The sequence below is a fragment of the Prionailurus viverrinus genome, chromosome B1 (genome assembly GCF_022837055.1).
Source record: "Prionailurus viverrinus isolate Anna chromosome B1, UM_Priviv_1.0, whole genome shotgun sequence".
NCBI classification, from domain to species: domain Eukaryota; kingdom Metazoa; phylum Chordata; class Mammalia; order Carnivora; family Felidae; genus Prionailurus; species Prionailurus viverrinus.
In genome coordinates this window covers 173,593,830-173,616,289 of record NC_062564.1, presented here as the reverse complement: position 1 = coordinate 173,616,289, position 22,460 = coordinate 173,593,830, and the positions used below count along the sequence as shown (strand labels likewise).

At 38.3% G+C, this 22,460-nt stretch overlaps 1 protein-coding gene across 6 annotated transcripts in view; it reads left to right on the top strand.

Moving 5' to 3' along the window:
- The window catches only part of WDR19 (WD repeat domain 19), a 113,667-nt gene that overhangs the window by 5,900 nt on the left and 85,307 nt on the right, over nt 1-22,460 (top strand). For 4 of the 6 annotated variants that reach the window (XM_047855450.1, XM_047855453.1, XM_047855454.1 and 1 more), the window contains exons 5-9: nt 10,608-10,723; nt 14,191-14,306; nt 19,341-19,421; nt 21,285-21,397; nt 21,896-22,069. In XM_047855450.1, the coding sequence (XP_047711406.1) occupies nt 10,608-10,723; nt 14,191-14,306; nt 19,341-19,421; nt 21,285-21,397; nt 21,896-22,069 (600 nt within the window). Of the gene's footprint in view, nt 1-10,607; nt 10,724-13,573; nt 13,593-14,190; nt 14,307-19,340; nt 19,422-21,284; nt 21,398-21,895; nt 22,070-22,460 lie in introns of those variants that run through there. The other 2 variants (XM_047855455.1, XM_047855452.1) reach the window with 2 other exon arrangements.

Genomic DNA, 22,460 nt, shown 5'->3' with positions numbered 1-22,460 from the left:
AATCAGACTGTTTCCATGGCTACTGCCAGCTATTGACTTATATCATATCATTCACAGCAAGTTATGCCAAAGAGAAGAGCATATCCCATCACATCACCCTGTCCACTCAGTTACTCAAAAGGTCCCTGAGTAGGGTACACAGTGCCATGGGATTGAAAATCCCACCAGGTGAAGAGTGGGATGAAAGGTGGGACAGTTCCCAAATGGAAAATACATTTGGAAAACAGAATGAATTGCAGGTCTGTGCTAAAATAGAAACCATTTTGACATATGGAAAAGCAAATTTTATTTACAACTGAAACTTGGTAGCTCAACCTTGAACAAGTTGCTTAACCTCTCTCTAAATCCCAAGTTCTTCTTTTATATGGAACGGGTATAGTAATAATATCTGCCTCATGGTGTCATGTGGCATGCAGGTAGGCCACACACACACTATAAGATAAGACTATAAATTTCCAATTTACCAAGGATAATAATAACCCAGAGGAAGAAAGGTGGCCATGCAGAACAAGACCAAAGGTAACCTTAGCATAGTTTTCCTTTCCCTCAAAATTGACTCATGAGGTGTGTGTGCATTCACAGTTGATATTGTCTGCCCATTATAAAGTCTTAACATTTCTTGCTCTGTCCTTTTACACTTGGGGTATGCATCACTTTTCAGAAGATTTGAAGTACTTTCTGTTCTTCCATTCAAGAGAATATTTATAAACATCAAGTACTGGTTCTTGAACCAAATTCAGCATCAGTGAGACCACATTCTCTCCTGAAGAAAAAAGCATAATTTCCAGTGTTTCAGACTGGTGTATGTTCCTCTGCTGTCTATCTTCCCACAGATCCATTTCCTCATATCATCTCAGAGTTGTGAGGTTTAATTGTGTGTCATGCCTGGGCATGAAACCAAGAACTGAGTGAATGGTAGATGTTATTGTAATTATCATTAAGGTGGAACCAATTAAATATTAGTTAATATTTAATGTCTAAAGGTACTATTTAGCTTGCTCACAATTCTCTCTGTTCATGTTTTATAAAAAGCAGACTCCCAAAGAGGATTGAGTGTATGAGATTTATTATAAGAAATAACTGTGGGGGAACCGTGAGAGGGCAGGTTAGAAGAGCCACCAGACCACAGTGCATATCTGACCCTTGTGAAGTGGAGAGGGAAGGAAGAAAGGTTAGGTAGAAATGTCTTAGACTGCAGCTCAGTTCTAAGAAAGTTCAGCTAAGCCTCTGGGGAGACTTTAAGCCAAAGTAACCCATCAGAGAAATCCTGTGTCTCCTGGGAATGGGCCTCAACAGTATCCGTGTCCACTCAGTTACTCTCTGGAAGTAGCCTGTGGGAGAGCGTGGGCCCCAGCAGATTGAGGTGATGGATTCCAGTGCCAAGCATCTGGGGACACTGGTCAGTTACACTTTCCATAGCTGGAGATCTGAGAGACATTCTCACAGCTGTCATGCCTGCTTAAACATTAAGAGAAACATGCATATTGATCTTTTAAAAATATATGCTTAATACATGAAACCCAGCAGCCTGGTATATTAGTACTTCTTATTAGAAGTAATTAAAGAAAACAATTTTAAGTTTATTTATTTTTTTAGAGAGAGAGACAGCATGAGCAGGGTAGGAATAGAGAGAGGGAGAGAGAGAATCCCAAGCAGGCTACTCACTGTCAGTGCAGAGTCTGATTCAGGGCTCAAATTCACATACCCTGAGATCATGACCTGAACCAAAATCAAGAGTTGGACGCACAGTCGACTGAGCCACCCAGGTGCCCCCAGAAGTAATTTTTTTTAACTACACATTTACTACATCCTTCTATTGTTACAACTAACTTTTTATATACTTTAGGTGAACTTTTGTCTCCTAGGTATCAAATGTTCTTGAAACCAGTGTTATTTTCTGCAGTGAATGGCCTATCAGTGGTTCTCAAACTTTAGGTGCATCAGAGTGCTTATTAAAACACAGATAGTTGGGCACCAGAGTTTCTCACTCAGTAGGTCTGGGGTAGGATCAGAGAAGTGGCATTTCTGAAGTTCCCAGATGCTGCTGCTGGTCCTGTGATTGCATTTTCAGAACCACTTTTCTATACTCATTGTGATTTCTTTCCTCAATATATGGAAAGGAGTCTACTACTTTCCAAGGAGCCCCGATTCCACGTAGTAAAGAATTATATAAAAGTTCAACCAGTAGATCCTAGAATGTACATAAGAACTGGTGGTAGGCAAATGTGCTTTCTACCTCTTTGTAAGTGAGCTACCCTTGATAGTGACAGAGTTGGGAGAGACAGAGAATAACAGTGGAATAGGAGAACCCTAGGCTCACCTTGTTCCATGAATAGAACTAGATAACTATCAAAACATCCTAAATACCCCAGAAATCGACCTGAAGACTGACAGAACAGACTCTACAACTAAAGGGACAGAAGAGGCCACATTGAAAAAGATAGGAAGTGTGAAGACATGAAAGACATGGTTTAGTGGAGAAATGGATCCTGGCTGCTGTGAAGGGGAAGGAGCGTGGTCATGGAGAAGGGCAACTGAGAGAGGAGCATATAGGGGAATGCACAAGGCAACATTTCCCCAAAGCCATTGGCTTGGAAAATGAGAAGGGCTGAATTTCATGAGTTCTTGCAACCAATGGGGCTTAAAGCCTGGAGTTTTGAAGGTCAGCAGCCTTCACTAGGATAGAGCCTAGAGGGTACTGCCCTGCTCCTTGAGAGAAGGCAGGTAAACAACCTGGGGCATACAGCATGTCAACAGCAATCTGAAGAGAGACTGGGCCACAAAATTGGGAGATCATTTGCTCTTGTGAGAGCATGTCCCTGAGAGACAGCTCCAGGAACAAAGGAGCTGGTCAGTGCCATTTCTCTCTCCACAGCATAAACACAGTCACCTGTGGAAGCAGTGCAGCATGGATACTGGCTGCCTAACTTATATTAAGCACCCCCTGTGCTCCAGTGGAACTGCTTTTCTCAGTCACACCTCAGTCCCAGTGTGGCAGGGCACTCCCCCAGAAGACCATCACAAACCTCTGCCCACACCATGTCTCCTAAGCAGAGAGTGCTGCAGGGCCTCAGTTCTGGTGGAAGTAGTGACAGGTCTCATTTCACAAGCAGACTAAAACTTGCCACATCAGATCAGGGACCAAACATTGTGCATAGAAGCCAAGCAGAGCCCTGCAGATGACTCACTGAAGGATAGGGCAGCCAAAACACAACAGCACAGTACATGCACACACACTGGAAGCACTCCCTGAAGCATGAGGCCCTAAATGGTATGTGATGTCTTCTTTATAAGACCATTAGTTTCAGGAGCAGGAGACTTAACTGGCTTTAATAGCACACAAAAGAAGACAGAGACTTAGAAAAAAATGAGAAGACAAGGAATTTATCCCAAACAAAAGAACAAGATAAGGTCATGGCCAGAGATCTAAGTGAGATAGATATAAATAACATGCCTGATGGAGAATTTAAAGCAACAATCATAAGGATACTCACTGGGCTTGAGAAAAGAAGACATCAGTGAGACCCATCCCACAGAGACAAAAGAGTTAAAAAAAAAAAGAATCAGATGAAGAGTGCGATAAATGAGATTAGAAACACACTGGATGCAGTGGACAACAGGCTGGAAGACTGAGAGGGACAAATTAGTGACCTAGAAGACAAAGTAATGGAAAGTAATGAAGCTAAACAAAAGAAAGAAGAGTTATACAACATGATAATAGACTTGGGGAGCTCAGTGATTCCATCAGATATAATAACATTCCCATTATAGAAGTCCCAGAAGAAGAAAAGAGACAAAAAGGGGCAAAAAATGTATTTGAAGAAATAATGGCTGAAAACTTACCTAATCTCGGGAAGGAAACAGGCATCTAGATCCAGAGGCACAGAGAACTCCCATCAAAACCAACCAAAGCAGGCCTAATCCAAGACATACTGTAATTAAATTGCAAAATATAATGATAAAGAAAAGATATTAAAGGCAGCAAGACAAAAGTCCTTAACTTGCAAGGAAAAACCCATAAGGCTAGCAGAAGATTTTTCACAGAAATTTGGCAAGCTAGAAGCGAGCGCATGATATCTTCAAAGTGCCGAACAGGAGGAGCACCTGGGTGGCTCTGTCGGGTAAGCATCCAACTTCAGCCCAGGTCATGATCTTGCAGTTCAGGAGTTCAAGCCCTGCATCAGGCTCTGTGCTGACAGCTGAGAGCCTGGAGCCTGCTTCAGATTCTGTGTTTTCCACTCTCTCTGCCCTCCCCCCACTTGCACTCTGTCTCTCTCTTTCAAAAATAAATAAACATTTAAAAAATTTTTTTAAAAAAGTGCTAAGTGCTGAACAGGAAAAATCTGCAGCCAAGAATACTCTGTCCAGCAAGTCTATCATTTAAAATAGAAGGAGAGATAGAGAATTTCCCAAACAAAACTAAAGGAGTTCGTGACAACTAAGCCAGCCCAGTGAGAAATATTAAAAGGACTCTTTGAATGGAAAGGAGAAACCAAAAGTGACAGTATAAAGACAGGAAACACAAAAACAGTAAAACTGAACATTTCTGTAAAAAAAATCAGTCAAGGAACTCACAAAAAAAAGGATATAAGATATAATAACATATACCTAAAACTTGGGGAGGAGAGGAGAAAAGAATGGGTTAAAATTTAATCAACCATCAACTTAATATAGACTGCTATTTGCAAAAGAGGTTTTATACAAACCTAATGGTAACAGTATATCAAATACCACTAATAAACATGCAAAGAATAAAGAAATCCAAATATATCACTAAAGAAAATCAGCAAAACATGAAAGAGGGAAAGACCAGAAAGAATCAGAGAAAATCTCCAGAAACAATTACAAAACAAGTAATAAAATGGCAATAAATAACACAAGGATCATAAATTACTGTGAATGTAAATGGACTAAATGCTCCAATCAAAAGACATAGGATGTTATGGGGTGCCTGGGTGGCTAAATCAGGTAAGCATCCAACTCTTGATTTCAGCTCAAGTCATAATCTCACAGTTTGTGGGATCTAGCCCCACATCAGCCTCTATGTTAACAGCGTGGAGTGTACTTGGGATTCTTCTCTCCCTCTCTGCCCCTCCCCTGCTTGCATGTGTGCACTCTCTCAAAATAAATATTAAGAAAAAAAAGACATAGGATGTCAGAATGGATAAAAGAGCAAGACCCATCTATATGCTGCATATAAGAGACTCATTTTAGACCTCAACACATCTGCAGATTGCAAGTGAGGGGATGGAGAAGCACTTATCATGCAAATGGGTGTCAAAAGAAAGTCAGAGTAGCAATACTTTTATCAGACAAACTAGACTTTATTTATAATTTTTTTTAATGTTTATTTTTGAGAAATAGAGCTACAGTGTGAGTGGAGCTGGGGGTGGACAGAGAGAGGGAGAAACAGAATCCGAAGCAGACTCCAGGGTCTGAGCTGTCAGCACAGAGCCCAATGCAGGGCTTGAATTCCTGAACCACGAGATCATGACCTGAGCTGAAGTCAGACACTTAACTGACTAAGACACCCAGGCACCCCTAGGCAAACTAGACTTTAAAACAAAGACTGTAACAAGAGACAAAGAAGGACCCTATATAATAATAAAGGGGACAATCCAATAAGATTTAACAATTATAAATATTTGTGCACCCAGCATGGGAGCACTCAAATATATGTAACAATTAATAGCAAATATAGAGGAACTAATCGATAATAATACAATAATAGTAGGGGACTTAACACCCCACTTACATCAATGGATCATCAAAAAAAATTTTAATGTGAGGGAGGGGCAGAGGGAGGAAGACAGGGAATCTGAGTGGGCTCTGTGCTGCCAGTGCAAAGCCTGATGTAGGGCCCAAACCCATTAGCCCTAAGATCATGACCTGAGCCAAAGTGAGACACTCAGCCAACCTAGCCATCCAGGCACCCCAATGGACAGATCATGTAAACAAAAAATCAAAAAGGAAACAATGGCTTAGAATGACCAGATGGACTTAACAGATATATTCAGAATATTCCATCCTGAAATAGCAGAATACATATTCTTTCAAGTGCACATGGCACATTCTCCAGAATACATAATATATTAGGTCACAAAATGGGCCTCAACATATACAAGAAGACTGAAGTCTTACCACGTACCTTTTCTGATCACAATGCTGTGAAACTAGAAGTCAGCACAAGAAAAAATTTGGAAAGACAACGAATACATGGAGATTAAATAACATGCTACTAAACAATGAATTGGTCAACCAGGAAATAAAAGAAATAAAAAAGCACATGGAAACAAATTAAATTGGAAACAAAATGGTGTAAAACCTTTGGGATGCGGCAAAAGTGGTCCTAAGGGGAAAGTTTATAATAATCCAGGTGTACCTCAAGAAGCAAGAAAAACCTCAAATAACCTAACCTTACACCTAGCGGAAGCTAGAAAAAAGAACAATAAATGAAGCCTAAAGCCAGCATAAGGAAAGAAATAATAAAGATTAGAGCAGAAATAAATGATGTAGAAACTAAAAAAAACCCAAAAAACAGTGGAACAGAGCAATGAAAGCAAGAGCTGATTCTGTGAGAAAAATAAATAAAATTTATAAACCTTCAGCCAAAGTTACCAAAAAGAAAAGAGAAAGGGCCCAAATAAGTAAAATCACAAATCAGAGAGGGGAAATAACAACTAACACCACAGAAATACAAACAATTATAAGAGAATATTATGAAAAACTATATGCCATCAAATTGGACAAGCTAGAAGAAATGGTTAAATTGTTAGAAACATATAAATTACCAAAACTGAAACAGGAAGAAATAGAAAACTTGAACAAACTGGTAACCAGCGAAGAAATTGAACCAGCAATTTAAAGATTCCCAACCAACAAAAGTCCAGGACCAGATGGCTTCACAGGCAAATTCTAGAAAGTATTTAAAGAGGACTATGGCCTAGTCTTCTCAAACTATTTCAGAAAAATAGAAAAGGAAGGAAAACTTCTAAGTTCATTCTATGAGGCCAGTATTCTTTTGATACCAAAACCAGATAAGGATTCCACTAAAAAAGAGAACTATAGGCCAATATCCCTGATGAACATGGATGCAAAAATTCTCAATAAAATACTAGCTAACTGAATTCAACAAAACATTAAAAAAAGTATTCACCATGATCAAGTGGGAACTATTCCTGGGTTGCAAGGGTAGTATTTGCAAATTAATCAATATGATACATCACATCAATAAGAGAAGGGATACGAACCATATGGTTGTTTCAATAGATGCAGAAAAAGCATTTGAGAAAGAACAACATCCATTCATGATAAAAATGCTCAACAAAGTAGGCTTCGAGGAAACATACCTCATAATAAAGGCCATATATGAAAAACCCACAGCTAACATCCCCTTCCATGGGGAAAAACTGAGAGCCTTACCCCTAAAGTCAGGAGCAAGACAAGGATGTCCAGCTCAAACTTTTTTTTTTTTAATTTTTTCAGTGTTTATGTTTGAGAGACAGAGACAGAGCTTGAGTAGGAAAGGGGCAGAGAGGGAGGGAGACACAGAATCCAAAGCAGGCTCCAGGCTCTGAGCTGTCAGCACAGAGCCTGATGTGGGGCTCAAACCCACAAACTATGAGATCATGACCTGAGCTGAAGTGGACACTTAACCAACTGAGCCACCCAGGTGGCCCTACTCTCACCACTTTTATTCAACATAGTACTGGAAATCCTAGTCACAAAAATCAGCAATAGAAAGAAATAAAAGGCATTTAAATCAACAAGGAAAGAGTAAACATTCCATTATTTGTAGATGACAAGGTACTATGTGTAAAAAATCTGAAAGACTCCACCAAAAAATTGCTAGAAATGATACACAAATTCAGTAAAGTTGCCAGAATCAATGTACAGAAATCTGTCACATTTCTGTACACCAATAATGAAGCAGTAGAAGAGAAATTAAGGAATCAATACCATTTACAATTGCACCAAAATCCTAGATACCTAGGAATAAACCTAAGGAAAAAGATGAAAGACCTGTACTCTGGAAACTATAGAACACTTCTGAAAGACATTGAAAATGACACAAAGAAATGGAATATTCCATGCACATGGATTGGAAGAACAAATATTGTTAAAATGTCCATACTCCCCAAAGGAATCTACACATTTAATGCAATCTGTATCAAAATACCACCAACAATTTCACAGAGCTAGAACAAACAATCCTAAAATTTGTGTGAAACCACCAGAGACCCTGAATAGCCAACCTTGAAATAGAACAGCAAAGTTGGTGGCATCACAATTCTGGACTTCAAGCTATATTACAAAGCTGTAATCATCAAGACAGTATGGTGCTGGCACAAAAAAATACACATAGATCAATGGAACAGAATTGAAAGCCCAGAAATGAACCCACGATTATATGATTAATAATCTTCAACAAAGCAGGAAAAAATGCCCAGTGGGAAAAAGACAGTGTCTTCAACCAGTGGTGTTGGGAAAACTTGGATAGCCACATGCAAAAGAATGAAACTTGACAACTTTCTTACACCATATGCAAAAATAAATTCAAAATGGATTAAAGACCTAAATGTGAGACCTGAAACCATAAGCATCCTAGAAGACAGCACAGGCAGTAACTTCTTTGACATCTGCTGCTGCACCTTTTTTTTTTAATTTGAGAGAGTGTGTGTGAGAGTGCATGGGGGAGGGGCAGAGGGAAAAGGAGAGAGAGAATCTTAAGTAGGCTCCATGCCCAGTACAGAGCCCAACAGTGGGGCTCAATCTCACAACCGTGAGATCACAACCTGAGTCTAAATCAAGAGTCAGATACTAGGGGCACCTGGGTGGCTTGGTCAGTTAAGTGTCTGACTTCCACTCAGGTCATGATTTCATGGTCTGTGGGTTCAAGACCTGCATTGGGCTCTGTGCTGACAGCTCAGAGCCTGGAGCCTGCTTCAGATTCTGACTCCCTCTCTCTCTGCCCCTCCCCAGCTATGCTCTCACCCTCTCAATAATAAATAAACTTAAAAAATATATTTATAAAAAAAAAAAAGAGTCGACACTTAACCAACTGACCCATCCAAGCACCCTGCAACTTCTTTCTTGATGTCTCCTGAGGGTAGGGAAACAAAACAAAAAATAAACTCTTGGGACTACATTAAAATAAAAAGCTTCTGCACAATGAAGGAAACAATCAACAAAACTAAAGGCAACTTATAGAATGGAAGAAGATATTTGCAAATGACATCCAATAAAGGGTTAATATCCAAAATATATAAAGCATTTATAAAATCCAACACCTCATAAATAATCCAATTAAAAAATGGGCAGAAAACATACAGATGGCTGATAGACACATGAAAAGATGTTCAACATCACTTATCAGGCAAATCAAAACTACAATGACATATCACCTCATACCTGTCAGAATAGCTAAACTGAAAAACAACAGATGTTGGTGAGGATGTGGAGAAATGGGGACTTTGGCAGGAAGGCAAACTGGTATAGCCACTGTGGAAAATAGTATGCAGGTTTCTCAAAAAGTTAAAAATAGAACTACCCTGTGATCCTTCAATCATACTACTGTAGGTATTTACCCAAAGAGTACAAAATCACTAAATCGAAAGGATATGTTCACCTTGATGTTTATAGCAACATTATCTACATTAGCCAAATTATGGAAACAGTGTTAGTTCCGTTGATTGATGAATGGATGAAGAAGATGTGGTATATATGTATTTATGTGCATACATAAACACAACAGAATATTACTTAGCCATAAAAAAGAATGAAACCTTGCCATTTGCAGTGACATTGATCAGGAGCTAGAGAATATAATGCTAAGTGAAATAAGTCAGAGAAAGACAAATACCATATTATTTCATTCATATGTGGAATTTAAGAAACAAAACAAGCAAAACAAGAAAAGAGAGAGAGAGAGAGGCAAACCAAGAAACAAACTCTTAACTATAGAGAACAAACTGATGGTTACCAGAGGGGAGGTTTCTGGAGGGATGGGCAAAAGAGGTGATGGAGATTAGGGGGTGCAGTTGTCATGATGAGCGCTGAGTCATGTATTCAAGTGTTGAATCACTATATTGCACACCTGAAACTAATATTCTACTGCGGTTAACTAATTGGAATTTAAATAAAAACTTTAAAAAGTGACAGAGTTGGAAAATATATGTTTTATTTAAGGCGATGAATTGTCGATGATGTTTCCAGTTTAATATACTGTGTTATTGGACCTACTTTTTTGAAAGCATGAGGTGTTCTCATCCATTAAGATTTTTACCACATTTACAACTGTCATTAGACTCATTAAACCATCTCATCATGAGGCATCTTAACGAAATTTGAGATTCCATCATGGCTTATGTTTTTATTTATTACATATTCGTAGGTCTGCACTGAATTTGTAGGTCTGACAGTAAGATCACCTTCTAGCATCTCCAAAATATCTTTAGCACTTAGTTTTTGTTCTAAAGCATTAAGTTGTAATTTCGTACTTCAGCTCCTAAGTAGGTATTAAAATTATTCATGAAATATTTTTAAAGGATCTGTTTGGAGGTTATGATTGTGAATTTTTTTTAGTAATTGGTATTTTAATGTTATAGGGATCAAATGTCTTTCCTTCTTTGGTCAAAAATTGGAAGTTTCCTGGCTGTTGGAACTGTTAAAGGAAATTTGCTTATTTATAATCGTCAGACATCTCGAAAGATTCCTGTGCTGGGTAGGTTATAGCTGGAAACACTGCTAAATACTTGAGATGCTTTACATAAATGTAATATATTTTACTGCCTTAGATTTTGCTGATATTGCAAGGGAAATTGTGTAGTAGTGAGGCTCCCCTGGTCAAGCCTTATATCTAGCTAAACTTCAAGATCCATCTATACTGTCTCCTAAGAATTACCTAGGCTAAATAGAATGAATGTCTCTCTAAGGTCCACCTGTGCCTGTGGACACCAGGACATTAATAGGATGGCTTCCATTTGTCCCTTTCTCACCCAGATTGAGAACTGTGGACATGGAATAGCTCATGTTCATATCAACACATCAGTAGATGGACTAAAACATTTGGTGACTGTTTGGTGAGAATATCACTAGATATTAATTCTAACCTCTTACTCTCTCCAAACACCAAGTTAGCCTATGTAGGCACTGGGAATTACATTTGCCTCAGGGTATATGACTACAGTGTGTCGTTCCTTGTTTGACATTCTTGGTTCAGGCTCTTTGATTCCCACAGTCGTTGGTCACTTAGCATCTGCCTTCTGAATACCCAAGAAGAAACAGATCTATTCTTAATTATTGTAACATCATGCTGGTAAATGGTGAAACTAGTAGGCTTAATTATACCCACGTGGCCGGAAGAATTATAATTTACTGCTAAGGAAGAAGTTAAACCCTGGAGATAAGAGTACCCACAGAATACTTGAGAAAGTACCTTTCAACTGAGGATATTTAATTATTTCATTTTTTTCACATATATGTCTGTTTAATATTAATATTTTTAGTACTCCAGACAAAAGGTAAGGTTATTGATCCATTTGAAAAACTAAACAAACTATTTTGAGTTATAAAAAACAACTTTCACCATACAAATTGTCTATTTGACTTCAGTTAGGCATTTTTTTGTATCCCAGTTCATCTGTAGGAATATCCTGCCAATTGATTTACAGGCCCCAGAAATTTTGACACCTGATGTATAAGAAAATAATTCATCAAAGCATGATTATTTTGTGTCAGGCATTTGTCATACGTTCATGATTTTATATGTGATCTTCGTATTTAATATGAATATGAGTCTGTTCTCAGTCATTTATTAACTGTGAAAAATGGGCCTAAGGAGATTCAAGTTAATTTTGTATCTTTAGCTAAATATATAATAGCTGCCTCTTTCAGAGTTGGCTATGATTTGTGACTGCCTTTTTTCCTTTTAAATAACTCACTTTCCTAAATCCAAGCTTTTCCACTCCAGGTAGCTGCCGCATGGTAGCATGATCTGTCAACATTTCACAGTAACTAAGATCTGTTACCACGTTTCATCTCACACTGATTTATTTCCTCAACTAGACTAGACACGGGCAGTTTTCTCATTGCATGGTTCTTATATACATGAAATTCATTTACTACAGTGTAATTAAATGTTGCAAGCCTCTCAATAACATGGTTCAGACCCCAGTTACCATACTAGAGCATCTGTGAGTCAGTATTAATTACATAAGTCAGTACATGTAAAGTGCCCAGAACACTTTAAGTAGGCACACAAAACATGTTAACTGTTCTTGATGTTAAGGCCAACCTGAGTTCTGAGCACTGCAAGCAAAGAGGCCTTGAGATATACAGGAAGGAGGAGGGAGAGATGTTCTTCTCCCTTTCTCGGGTATAGAAAGGAGTTTGTCTTTGAGATTTTCCCACCTCTCTTTGTGCACTCTTTTTCCCTCCTAATGCCCATCTCTCTGGGCCCAGTTCCAATGTAGCACCCAAGTCCCTTAATTTCTAATCAGAAAACTCTACTACATCTCAGTGTCTTCTCTGAATGCTCCCTTCACTTTTGTGCTCTGGCCTCCTGATTGGCAATGACCTCTGTATCCTGACGACTCCCATGTTTATCTCTTCCAATTTGTAGACTCCTATATCCAACTGCTTACCCAGCATCTCTGATGAGATATCTAATAAATACTTCAAATTTAATATCTTTAAAACCCTTTGGACACACAGCTGTCCCTCTCACCATTGGTGACATCTCATCATTTTAGATCTTCAGGCTAACCCTTAGTCTTGACTCTTCCTCTTTCTCATACCCTCCATATCTAATTTGCTAGAAAATCTTACAGGATTATCTTCAGATATCTCCATAATCCAGCCTCTTCTCACCACCTGTCCTGTTCTGCTGTGTGTGAGCCTCAAACATCTTCCACTGAATTTCTGCAATCTCTTAACTTGTTTCCCTGCTTCAACTCTTGCCCCACTATCGAGTATTCTCAACTAGGGGCCAGAGTGAGCCTTCTTCTCAGACCTTTCCAATGGTCCTCCATCTGACCCAGAGTCAAAGCCAGAGTCCTCACAATGGCCAGCCAAGGCCTGCATGACCTGGTGCTTGCAAACTCTGATTTCATCTCATCTTCTCACTTCCTCTGCTCCAGCCACACTGTCCTCCTTGCTGAGCCTCTAACATACCTGGCACACTCCTGCCTTAGATTGTACTCAATAACTACTTACTTAGAACTTACTTCCTGCATAGGTACTGTATTAAGTTCTGTAAGGGGTGGAAAGAATGGTGTGGTCTCTGCTCTCAAAAGCAGCCAAAATAGCTAAACTTATATGGCACTTTCTTTATGCCTGGCACTCTTCTAAGTGCTTGAACTCATTTGATCCTCAGCTCTGTGAGATTGGCCCTACTGTTATCCCCAATTTATGGGTATGCGACTAAGGAATAGAAATGTTAAGTAGCTCACAGTAAGTGGTGGAGCCAAGTTTCAAATCTAGGCAGTCTGGCTCCAGAGTATGTATACTTAACCATTCTATTTCTCATTGTAGAATTAATCTTGCGACTCCAGGATTTGTGCTAGGACCTTCAATAAATCTCACAGTGTCAAGTATGTAATTCTCTGCCTCCCCAAATACAGTTTTTGCACTGGCTAGATTCCTCAGCAAAAAAGTTTCCTGATACATAGTGGTTCTATCTAATATCCCTTACTAGTTAAGTGACTCAGTTCTTAACACAAGTCTCACTAGGACACATTCAGATTTGCACCTCAGTATTATCACAAATCTAATGCCCTCTAATTTTTCATGAATAGTCAAAACTGTGAATGTTGAATCTGTTTATACCAAGGGTCTACCACCCTGTAAAGCTGAGTATAGTAAAGGTAACTCGAGTGCGGTGGGATTTGCCTCTCTTAGAGACATTGTTACAGGGTTAGCTACATGGTAAGCAAACAAACTTATCAAGTAGCAGAATATCCACCTAAACAGTTAAAAAAAAAAAGCATTATTGCTCTTCTATGCTGTTATATTGATTTGTAACTTGTAAACTTTTAAATAAGGTTGCTTAGACACTAACTGCTTTGATGAGGTTTAACATTCTTTGTTTAATATCCATGTCATATTACCTAAATGTTCAGATTAGACATCACAGATCTTTTAATTTTTTTGAGAAACCATGTGTCTGTACAAAAATCATCTCTTTTTCAGGAAAACACACTAAGAGAATCACATGTGGATGTTGGAATGCAGAAAATCTGCTTGCTTTAGGTGGTGAAGATAAAATGATTACAGTTAGCAATCAGGAAGGTGACACGATAAGACAGGTAATACAGTAACATCCTTGGTCCAATATATTCAGAATTTCCCTGAAATGAAGTTTGTCTACCAAGCTAATCTGTACAATTTTTAAATCTCTACGTGAGATATGTATACAATAACTTCATGTTCTAAACAACAAAAGCTTTTCTTTTTATGTATTAGTACACTTTTCTTCATAGGACTACTTTATCCAAATATTTTCCTTTGTACATTTTCCATTATCGAGTATTAGCATGGGTTATCGGCTCTGTGGTTATCCTCCGTCTGTCCATTTGTGAGATAACCCTTACTTTATATATGTATATTTATAATATAAATGTGAATAACTAAACTTGGATTCTGGTCTGCCTGATATGTTAATTTAACTTTAACTGATATGTTAAATTGCTTCCAAACTAACCCTAATTAAATTTTAAATTTAATTTTAGGATTCAAGTTTACCGCTGTTCAAATTTCACAATTGATTAGATCCTCAGTGGCTCCTCCTTAAGGGAATTTGTATTACCAAGAGCTACTACATAATCTCACCAGTGGGTAAATTATACTTTGGACCACTTGGCTTATGATTTAGTATTTCTGGGGCAATATTAACTAGCAAATTCTTTAAATGCCCACTAGGTATGTGGCACTGTGCTATGTACTTTAGAAGAAATATGAAATATGACCCTATGTTCTCTATTGCTACATAACAAATTGCTCTCAAAACCTAGCAGTTTAAAACAATATACATTTATTGTTTTATAGTTTTTGTGGATGAGCAATGCAGGTGCACCTAGCTGCATTAAGGTATTAAAAGGCTGCATTTTATTGGTCAAGGTTGGAGTCTCATCTGAAGGCTTGACTGGGAAAAAAATCTGTTTCCACTTTCAGTCACATGGTTGTTGACAAGAGTTCAGTTCCTTACAGGTAGTTAGGCTCAGAGCCTCAGTTCCTCTCTGGCCATTGATTAGAAACCTACCTAATTACCGTGCCACATGGATCTCTCCATAGAGTGCCTCATAACATAGGTGGTAATAGATTGTGAGCAGCCATTTGAAACTTAAGCCACAATCTCTTAATAAATAACCTGATCTCAAAATCATTTTTGCCATATTCTGTTATGTAGAAGTAAGTCCCTGGGTCCAGCCCACACTTCAAGGGGTAGGGATGGGGATTACACAAAGAAACCAGGAGGTGGGGATCATTGTGGATCATCTTAAAAGCTGCGAACCATAGGACCCTACTCTCAAGAAGACAGAACTAATTACGATAAAACACAGCCTTATGCGATTGCCAGTTTTGTGGTATAGCTTACAAGTCTTACATATGTGAGATGGAAGAGATCAAGGAAAGCTGAATTAGGAATATTTAAAAGACAGATGATCTGAATAAATCAAGGTATAGGATGAACTTGTAACAGAGAGATCCAAAATTACAAGGGCTTCATTAAAAATAGACCTACCCTATGACCCAGCAATAGCACTGCTAGGAATTTACCCAAGGGATACAGGAGTGCTGATGCATAGGGGCACTTGTACCCCAATGTTTATAGCAGCACTCTCAACAATAGCCAAATTATGGAAAGAGCCTAAATATCCATCAACTGATGAATGGATAAAGAAATTGTGGTTTATATATACAATGGAGTACTACGTGGCAATGAGAAAGAATGAAATATGGCCCTTCGTAGCAACGTGGATGGAACTGGAGAGCGTGATGCTAAGTGAAATAAGCCATACAGAGAAAGACAGATACCATATGGTTTCACTCTTATGTGGATCCTGAGAAACTTAACAGAAACCCATGCGGGAAGGGAAGGAAAAAAAAAAAAAGAGGTTAGAGTGGGAGAGAGCCAAAGCATAAGAGACTCTTAAAAACTGAGAACAAACTGAGGGTTGATGGGGGGTGGGAGGGAGGTGAGGGTGGGTGATGGGTATTGAGGAGGGCACCTTTTGGGATGAGCACTGGGTGTTGTATGGAAAACAATTTGACAATAAATTTCATATATTGAAAAAAAAACACAAAATTACAAGGGCTCTAAGAATATGGTAGTTTGGATGGTTTTTCTTCTTTCTCTTTCTCATATAACAGAGAGAGGTAGGCAGATCATCTCTGCATGTCTGCTTCACAAGGCTGTACATAGTCCCAGGTTCCTTGCTTCCATCTTACTGCTCTGCTATTTGCTAGGATGTTTTGTCTTCATATGCATAGTTAACAGCACCAGATCTGTATTTCCACCCCAGGGAAGGGAGAAAGAGAAGTGGAGTGCAAGAAACATTTAAAGGACCTAGTCTGGAAGATGCATTTATTATTTCCATTCATATCACTAGAACCTAATCATATAGTCACGCCACACTGCTGCCAGGGAAGCTACAAATTTAGTCTCTGTAGATCATCGATCATGTGCCCCACTGAAACTTGTTTTAGTGGATACCATAAGACATTTAGCAGTCTGTCATTCAACCCACGCAAAGCAGCATGAACAAAGATAAGAAGAAAAACTTGAAGCTTGTTTATGGCTCGTTCAAGATTGGCTTGACTGAAGATGTGGGCTTTGATTGAAAATTTATAGAAAATAAGGCTGAAGAAGAAAGTTGGTTCCTGTATCTGGAAAGCTCTGAAAGTTAAGCAGAAGTAACTCAACCATGTTGAGCAGAACCATAGCATGATTAAAGTGGTTCTTAAGAAAGATTAACTAGTGTAAAAGATATTTCCTAGAAACCTAAAATTTTGAGCATTCTATGTTGGTACCCTTTTGAATTAGAATGATAATACAGTTCAAATGCTTTAGCTCCACATTTTTGTATCCATATCAGACATCAACACTGAATGAAGACATGGTCTTACAATGTTTTGCTACAGAGCATCCCAGGAAGTCGCTATATTCAGCCATTATCTGCATACATTTCCCATTTCTGATCTTTAAGATATATACTTCCAGAATTAGACATACTACTTAAGTTGTCCTGTGGTAAGCAAAGCATACATTAAAAGCATTGCTTTATTTGGTACTGTCTCTGAATTATTTTGACTTTACTATTCTGAAGATCACTCTAGTGTTACTTGTGTACATTTATTTTTATTTGTCCTATTAAGGGTTTGTCTTATTTCTTGAATCTGAAAATTGCTGTCTTTCATCAATTCTGGAAAATTCTTAGTCATTATCTCTTGGGTATTACCTCTTGCTCTTTCTATTCTGTCCTTCTGCAGTGTCAGTTAGACATATGTAGGACCTCCTATCTCTTTAACTCTCTTTCGTAATATCTTTTTGTCACTACAACTTCTGGATAATTTCATCAAATCAGTTCACTTACTCTTGAAATTTGGTCAAATTTGAGTTTTTTTATTTTAGTGATTCTTCTTTTCATTTTTAATAAGTACTTTAGAGCAAAATAGGCATTAATAGGATTAAGAGGTACAAATTTCCAGTTGCAAAATAAGTCATGGAGGTATGATATATAGCATAGGGAATATAGTCAGTAATATCGTAATAATTTTGTATGGTGAGATAGTACTAGACTATGGGGATAATTTTGTAAAGTATATAAATATTGAACTACTATGATGTTTATCTAGAAGTAATAGGATATTGTATGTCAAGTATACAGTTGATCCCTCAACAACATGGGTTTGAACGGTGCAGATTTACTTAAATGCGGATTTTTTTCAATAAATATAGTGCAGCACCATAAATGTATTTTCTCTTATGACTTTCTTTTTTTTCTTTTTTTAGAGAGAGATAAAGTGAATGGGGAAGAGGGACAGAGGGAGAGAGAGAGAATGTCAAGCAGGCTCCATGCTCAGCGTGGAGCCTGACGTGAGTCTCAATCCCACGACCCTGGGATCATTACCTGAGCTGAAATCAAGAGTCAGATGCTCAACTGACTGAGCCACCCAGGCACCCCATGATTTTCTTAATAACGTTTTCTTTTCTCCAGTTTATTTTATTGTAAGAATACAGTATTTAATATACATAACATGCAAACCATGTATTAATTGAGTGTTTATGTTATTATGAGGCTTCCAGTCAGCAGTAGGCTATTAGTAGTTAAGTTTTGGGGAATCAACATTTTATGCCAATTTTGAACTGTGCAGGGGCTCGGCTACCCTGACCTCCATGTTATTCAAGGGTCAGCTGTATTTTTAATTAAAAAAGAAAAATACTTTGTAGTTCTCTTAAAAATCTGTCAGGATTTTTTTTTTTTTAAGTCTCTTGTCAGGGTGCCTAGGTGGCCCAGTTGGTTGAGCATCTGACTCTTAATATCAGCTCAGGTCATGATCCCAGAGTTGTGGGATCAAGCCTTGCATCAAGCTCTACGCTGAGCATTGGAGCCTGCTTACGATGCTATCCCCCTCCCTCTGCCCCTCTCCACCACTTTCTCTCTCTCTCTAAAATTATAAAGAAAAAGTCTCTTGTCATACTTATGAGTCTTTTTATGTGTTTAGTCATTTTAAAGCATTACTTTATGATCTCTCTCTGAGAATTCTGTTATTTTTAGATCTGCTGACTTTTGCTCTTGATGCATTATTTCTTTGTGACTTTTCTCATTTTGAATTGTGAGCTCATCTTCAGCAGGGCTTGTCTGTGGAAATTTTTTTGCAGCTTTGGAAGAGGCTTTGGATTTGCTTTTGATAAACACTCCAAGGAGTTTCTAGACCACTCAAAGTATAAATTTGAACTTCAGATCATAATGAGGATAGGAAGGAACGTTTGATTTGAAAAGAACGTTTTCGGCATTTCTTCTGACTCAAAGCTCAGCCCAAATCAAATGGGCTTCTTTATTATCAACTTACCAACTGCTCTGGATAGTTGCACACATACTTTGGTTTATGGTTTGATCTTTGCTTATTGTCCCTGGAAATTTTCCTTACCTTCTTTCAAGCTTAATGTATCTATTTGATAAGATATTTGTTCCATTTCATCCAGAATTTCTAGAGGTTTATTCACGGTGGGATTTTCAGGTATAACAGAAGTAAAAGCAAGTTACCTGTTTTATTAATATTCAGAATGAATTTAAGTGTTGCATTTGTTCATAGTGATAACATTTCTATCCCTGCAGACGTCAGTGAGATCAGAGCCTAGCGACATGCAGTTTTCCACGATGAAGACTGATGATCGAATGTCTGCTGCTGAAAGCACAGTAAGAATGCTAAACCAGGGCACTGGGGGGGCTCAGTCGGTTTAGTGTCCAACTTCAGCTCAGGTCATGATCTCGCAGTTCGTGGTTTCAAGCCCCACACCAGGCTCTATACTGACAGATCAGACCCTGGAGCCTGCTTTGGATTCTGTGTCTCCTCTCTCTGCCCCTCCCCCACTTGTGTGCACGCAGTCTCTCTTTCTTTCTCTCTCTCTCTTTTTCAAAAATAATGTTAAAAAAAATTTTTTAAAGAATTCCAAGTCAAATCCATGCCCAAGTTATTTTGATACTTTTGTAGACTATTTTTTCTCCTTTTCTAGGATGGTTCAGAATGTATAGTGATAAATAAATTATGGTCTGTCATTTATTAAATCAGTGTAAGCTCCAGTCTCTTAGGCATGTAAGTTGCTTTTGCTGCTGCTGGCAACATCTAGCTGCCTGGTGTCACAGCAGATGAAGGCATCTTCCTGATGCAGTGGGTGTTGCTCTTCCGATTCTTGTGGTGGTAAAAGCAGGGAGGGCGCCTTCACAAATAGAAGTCTTGATTTCTATATCATTTTTTTTTTCCACACTATTGGAGATGGTGACCAGAGCTCTGGAAATTGTACTTTGTATTTTGTTAATAGCTTAGATGCATTTTCCCTGCCACAATTTAATACACTGAAATCCAGATGATTTTCACAATTAATACAAATATATTTAAATTAAATGATCCAATTTCTTAAAAAGCTATTTAATTGATAGTGACTTATAATTGGTAGAATCAAGGAAATATATCAGTGTTTCTCTTTTTATATAAATCCATCACTCTTAATGAGCCCAAATAAGTAATACACTCCTTCCCCTCCCTCACACAGGTAAACCCTGCACTGAAAATTACAATCAAATATTGACTGTGTGAGTAATGGAGGGACACTAGTTTAGCAACATTGACCAGTGACCTGCAGGTGATGGAAAGAATGATGATATAAAAAATTGAGCTCAGTTACCCACACAATGTGGCTCAAAATCAGAATGTCCTCTTAGGATGGAAAACTCTCTATACTCTGGATATGAATTCAGTTTCAATGGAACTTCGTCAGACTTACAGTCCTGTATTGCACAGAACTCTAATGAGAGGTGTAGAGAATTTTAAAAAGTTAACCCACCCAAGGGCACCTGGGTGGCTCAGTTGGTTAAGCATCCAACTTTGGTTCAGGTCATGATCTCACAGCTCGTGAGTTCAAGCCCCATGTCAGGCTCTGTGCTGACATCTTGGAGCCTGGAGCCTGCTTCAGATTCTGTGTCTCCCTCTCTCTCAGCCCCTCCTCTGCTCTCTCTCTCTCTCTCTCTCTCCCTCAAAAATAAATAATAAAACACTTAAAAAAAAATTTTATAGGGGCACCTGGGTGGCTCCGTCAGTTAGGCATCCAACTTCGGCTCAGGTCATGATCTCACAGTTTGTGAGTTTGAGCCCCGTGTCAGGCTCTGTGCTGACAGCTCAGAGCCTGGAACCTGCTTCAGATTCTGTGTCTCCCTCTGCCCCTCCCCTGCTCACACTCTGTCTCTCTCTCTCTGTCTCTCAATAATAAATAAAGGCTAAAAATTTTTTTTCTTTTTTAATTTTTTTAAATAAAATAAAGTAACACCCAGCTATTTTAATGTACTTTTCAAAGGGTATGTTGGATGTGTGTAAAGCCAAGGACCCTTCCCAGACTATATATTACAATGTATTTTTTTAAATCACGTTATCTTATTAGTTACAACATTTAATGTAAACCTGGCTCATTGTTTGCATAAATTAGATTTAGCTATTTGAATTTCCTTATTGGTCTTCACGAAGTACTGAGTAATTCATTTGCATGATCTCTTAATCTTTTCTGGCAGATCAGTGTGGTGGTTGGCAAGAAAACTTTGTTTCTTTATAATCTGAATGAACCAGATAGTCCAATTGATCTGGAATTTCAGCAGCGCTATGGTAACATTGTCTGCTATAGGTGGTATGTAAAAAAAGCTTATTACCAAAAGATATCCGTGTGTTTTTCCTTACTAATATATTTCATTTTTGACCTTAGCATTTTCACTTCTATATGTAACATTTTCTGGATTGTAAACTATGATTTAATATGTGAAACTTGGGGTACCTGGGTGGTTCAGTCAATTAAGTGGCCAACTTCGGCTCAAATCACGATCTCATGGTTCATGAGTTTGAGCCCCACAACAGTCTCTGTGCTGACAGCTCAGAGCCTGGAGCCTGCTTTGGATTCTATGTCTCCTCCTCTCTCTGTCCCTCTCCCACTCATACTCACTCACTCTCTCTCTCTCTCTCTGTCAGAAATAAACATTAAAAAAAAATTAAATATGTGAAACTACCTAGCATATTACATGGCCCTTGATAAATTGGATTCTGTAGTTCTTTAGTTTTAAGGCACTTGCTTATTTACTTTATTGCAAATGATAATCATCCTTTTAATGTATTGTTGCCTTTGTTGCTATAGGTATGGTGATGGCTACATCATGATTGGCTTTTCACGTGGAATTTTTGTGGTCATCTCCACTCATATTAGAGAGATTGGTCAAGAGATATTTCAGGCTCGTGACCACAAAGATAGTCTAACCAGTATTGCAGTATCACAGACGCTTAATAAAGCTGCTACATGTGGTGACACCTGGTAAGTTATATTCACATTTTCCCAGGAAAGCTTGTGTAAGGAATATTGAAGATATTCAACAAGACTTTGATGGCTAATATGACTCTATCCACCATACTTTCTTGCACTCCTAAAACCTGTTTGCAATTGAAAATTTCTAAGATTGCTTCTGCTGTTAACACTCAGGGCAAAACCTAAAATAATTACTAGATGTAAACTAAATACAACACCTAAAATTGAGTATGCTTGAAAATCCATCTTAAAATAGGTAATTCCAGGTAATATGAAGTAAGCACATTCCATCTGTCTCTCTCACTGAATACAGCTATAAACCCTGGGCAGACCTTTGTAGCAACGTGGATGGAACTGGAGAGTGTGATGCTAAGTGAAATAAGCCATACAGAGAAAGACA